The sequence below is a fragment of the Chenopodium album genome, chromosome 11 (assembly GCF_948465745.1).
Source record: "Chenopodium album chromosome 11, dcCheAlbu1.1, whole genome shotgun sequence".
NCBI classification, from domain to species: domain Eukaryota; kingdom Viridiplantae; phylum Streptophyta; class Magnoliopsida; order Caryophyllales; family Amaranthaceae; genus Chenopodium; species Chenopodium album.
The window spans coordinates 37,678,161-37,682,414 of NC_137844.1; the positions used below are offsets into that span (position 1 = coordinate 37,678,161).

Genomic DNA, 4,254 nt, shown 5'->3' on the forward strand with positions numbered 1-4,254 from the left:
AATATCATAAAAGTAAATGAATTATTTCATAAAGTTAATGTATAATAGCTAAAAGTAAATAAACTGAACTTAAGTTCTGTAATACAATTACTTATAGTAAATGTAAAAATATTACAATAATAAAAATAATAAAAAAAATTTGTTCATTAAATCATGATCTTGATCATCCAAAACATCTTCTAATTTCCAAGTATTATAATAACTGCACAAAAATAAACATCAGTTATTTGTGACAAATTAAATTAAATAAATTAGATTGTAAAGTAAATAAATTACAACTTAAAGTAAATAGGAAAAGTAAAGAGGTAAAATACCAAATAAAAAAAAGTACCAAGTATAATAATACCTGCACAAAATAAAAAGTAAATGAAGTTACTGTTAAAGTAAATAAATAGAAGTTTAAAGTAAATGGAACACATTTAAAAGTAAAATACCTGAAAAATTACTTGTTTGGACAATTTCTACTGTCATGGGAAACACCAGATTCACCACAAGCTCTACAGGTTCTGCCCTTTTTGGACTTTTGTTCAGTACCTATTTCTTTTACACTCTTCAACCGCTTTGAACTTCTGGCAGAACCTTTATTAAGACACTGATTTGGAGGCAAGATATTTACATCTACTTCATTTGACCCAACCAAAACCTGAATATCAGCATCTTTCACCTCTTTTGAACTAGGTGCATTTTCAAGATTATTCTTTAATACCATCCGCTCCTCAAATGAAGATAATGTCCTAATAAGCTCAGATAAATCATCCTCAGATTGGTCAGTTAAACTCACACAACTGAAAATCTTGGACCATACATCACTGACCAATTACTTCTTCTTATCATACTTAGAAGCATCATCCAGAGCAACATTTATGATAGAAGCTTTGTTCAGAACATCTTTTCTCCAATGATTAAAGATATAAGGATCGGGAATTTCACGTATACACTTGCCTTTCATAACAAACAGAATGTGTCTACACAAAACGCCTTGACTCTCAAACATTCTACAAGTACAACTTGAATCATATGTGGCCAAGTCAAAAGTTACATCAAAATTTTTCCTTTTCTCATGATCAACAATAACAGAAAACTCCACACCATCTCCATACAGAGAACTACAACTTTCAACACCACATGAAAAACAGGATCCCTACCATTCTTCTTGAAAATCATAAAATATGGCACGAGTATAAACAACAGCAGCGTGCTTTTCCAAGTGTAAATGAGTAACCAATTGAGGCTCAAGTTTATTAAGCCTGATAACTCATCCTGTTCATGCCTTTGAGCATCAAGAGCAGTTTCATAACGGACAAAGAATTCAACACAGGTTACATGAAGGTTTGTAAACTTACAAAAGAAATTGTTTTCACCTTCAGACCTAGAAGTAGAACGCAGTAAACCACCCATAAAGAAGTCCCTAAAATATGCAGGAATCCAAAGATGTTTAATCTTGAACATGTATGCAAACCACTCATGATCGACAAGGTCAAACTCCTCCATAACACTATTACAACCATCAACAAATACATGAGGATCAATTTCTCTATCCCAAACTACTACACTTAGCTTTTTCAGGAAATCAGTTTCATTACAAAAAGCAGTTCTAACTTTTTTAGGTACCTTCCTCATTATGTGCCACATACATAGCCTATGTTTAGTCTTGGTAAAAACCTTTTCTATGGCAATACCCATTGCAGGATCTTATCAGTGATAATACAAGAGGGTTCTCTTCCCATACACTTCAAAAAAGTTTGAAATAGCCACACAAAAGAATCTATGTCTTCTTTAGATAATAAAGCAGCACAAAATGTAACACATCTCTTGTGATTATCAACACCAGTAAAAGGACAGAAAACCTATGAATATTTATTTTTATCATAGGTAGAATCAAAAGATAAAGAGTCCCCAAATAATTGATAATCTCTTCTACCAATAGCATCAGCCCAAAAGACACGGGTCAAATTCCTGCTTTCATCAACACAGTAATCAAAATAATAACCCCCTTTACTTGTTTTCACTTTTTGTTCAAGGTTCTGAACAAACATCGCACCATCAGCATTAGTGATATAAACTTTTAAGTCCCTAGAAAAATTTTTGAAATCATTTTTACTGCCCCTGACATTTTGAAACCCACCACAAAGTTCTTTCATGATCCTATAAGACATAACAGCCCCTATATTTAACTTTGAGTTGTCAAAAATAAACTTCTTATGAGCAAAATTTAAACCAACTTCATGTTTGATAACCTACCTAGTAATAGGTGTAGAAAAAGGATGAGAATGAGATTCATAAAAACAGTAAACCATATACTTCCCACCAGTACAAAACCTAAATTTTATCTTAGTAGGACAACCAACTATATTCACAATCTTTCTCTTTAAACAAGAACCTTCAACTTGTTTACCAGATTTCTTGTTATTTGTCACATACCCTTCTTTGCAACATAATAAATATTTAATTACAGTAACTCCTTTACCAGTAGGATCATCCTTATTCTTTTGTGATTTAGTAGTACTAGAACGGACTTTAAATCCACACTCATTAGCATATTTGTAATAAAAGGCAATACCATCTTGAAGAGTATCAAATATCATTCCAACAAAAGGTTTGTTTTCCAAAGAACAACCTGACATATACTCTTTATTACCTCTAGAATTATAATATATTTTAGGCTAAGTGGGTGTTTTGAAAATTCTTACATTGTTATCTTCAGTAGTGACAGAAGAAGAACAATGCTCTACACTTTTAGACATGTCCCTGAAAAGTAAATGAATCGAAGGAAAAAGTAAACAAACAATAAATAAAAGTAAATAAACTATAACTAAAAGTAAGCAAAATTTTTAAAAAATATACTAATAAAAACTATTAGAGATATACTAAAAAGTAAATGAGTCAGAGCATAAAGTAAAAAAAAAATTAAAAAAACTTTAAGAAACTAAAAAACATGAAGTTATAAGGATTAAGTAAAACTAATAATGAGAAGTTAATGACTGAATGCAAAATGTAAATTTAAAACAACAACAAATTATATTACTTGATTAATAACAGCAAGCAATATAGCAACTATATGCAAAAAACATCCACAATGAATTCTGTAAGTGTAAAACCATAAAATAGAAATTAAAAACCAAAATCATAAAAATAAAACACAAAATCAAACACTAAATTGTATAGAATAATTCAAAGAACAATTAATAAGTAAAAATTGATAAAAATTACGATAAAAATCCGTAAATAGGAAAACTCGTAATAAGATAAACAATGAAATCAAAATAAACAACGAAAATACAAATATAATTAGAAAATTACCTCAATGAATGAAAAAAAATCGAAGAATACGATGTAATTGAAGATCAAAATCGAAAAATCTGGGCAAAAAAATTCACAAAATCGAAGAACAGATGGCGCGGCGGAGCAAGCAATGTTAGAGAGAGAAAATGAAGACGCAAAGAGTGAGAAAATGAAAGGAAGAGAGAGAGAGAGAAAGAAAGGAGGTCATTCAAAGTGACAAAATTACCAAAATGCCATTATTGAAATGAAAAAGGCGGGTGAAGCAAGGGCCGTTGGATTGAGAGTGATCAATGCTCCAGATTAGTTCCTAGTTCCTATTCTATGCTTAGGTTCTCACATGATCCCATTTCTATATATATATATATATATATAGATTAGAGCTGCTTATGTGATTTTAGCCAAGCAAGATCATCCAAAAGCTAATATTATTATAGCTATGGATTGGCATGTTCCTTCTTTTTCATGGAAGACAAGCACAGAAAATTTTGATTGTGGTCTTTTTGCGTTAATTTGTATACATAAGTACACTGGATTAGATGTAGGACTTGTTGACTTCAGACTTGTAAGTTTTTTTTTCTCTTTTGTTTTTGGACTTATACTAATTATTTTTTAGTGTTCTTATGTTTGTATTTTTGTATAAATTTGCAGAAGCAAAATCGGAAGCCGTATAGATGCAGAATTGCATTTGAATTGATGAATAGAGAAGAAAATTTTTTTAGCAAGCAAGTGTGGAATGACTGCATTGAATTTTCTATTAAGAAGCATAAAATTTTCAGTGCTCAACCTGCAAGAAAAAAGCTTGAGAGTAAATATAGGCAGGAAAAAAACTGCCATACAGAAAGAAAAAGAAAGGAGATTCTTGTTGGAGCAACAGAAAAACAAAGAAATTGAAGAATACATCCAGCAAAATAGACACAAATAGGATTTAGTTAAATTTTGAAAGTTAGATAATTTTATTTTTACAAAGTATTC

The 4,254-nt window shown here is 30.4% G+C and overlaps 1 protein-coding gene across 1 annotated transcript; it reads right to left on the reverse strand.

Annotated features, from left to right (window-relative positions):
* Nucleotides 1-442: 442 nt before the first annotated feature.
* Nucleotides 443-2,624, reverse strand: LOC145566578 (protein FAR1-RELATED SEQUENCE 5-like). The gene is made up of 5 exons (XM_081625952.1): nt 2,242-2,624; nt 2,010-2,145; nt 1,680-1,847; nt 1,040-1,557; nt 443-785 (listed from the first exon to the last, which is right to left on the reverse strand). The coding sequence occupies exons 1-5, from the start codon at nt 2,622-2,624 to the stop codon at nt 443-445; spliced, it is 1,548 nt and encodes a 515-aa protein (XP_081482078.1).
* Nucleotides 2,625-4,254: the final 1,630 nt, after the last annotated feature.

What these genes read in the sequence shown, in the direction of transcription:
- LOC145566578 (XM_081625952.1), bottom strand. Translation starts at nt 2,624, where the DNA reads ATGTCAGGTTGTTCTTTGGAAAACAAACCTTTTGTTGGAATGATATTT. An exon ending in TTTTCTACACCTATTACTAG is followed by an intron (nt 2,146 to 2,241) that starts GTAGGTTATCAA and finishes TATGTCTTATAG; the next exon opens with GATCATGAAAGAACTTTGTG. An exon ending in TTCAGAACCTTGAACAAAAA is followed by an intron (nt 1,848 to 2,009) that starts GTGAAAACAAGT and finishes AAATATTCATAG; the next exon opens with GTTTTCTGTCCTTTTACTGG.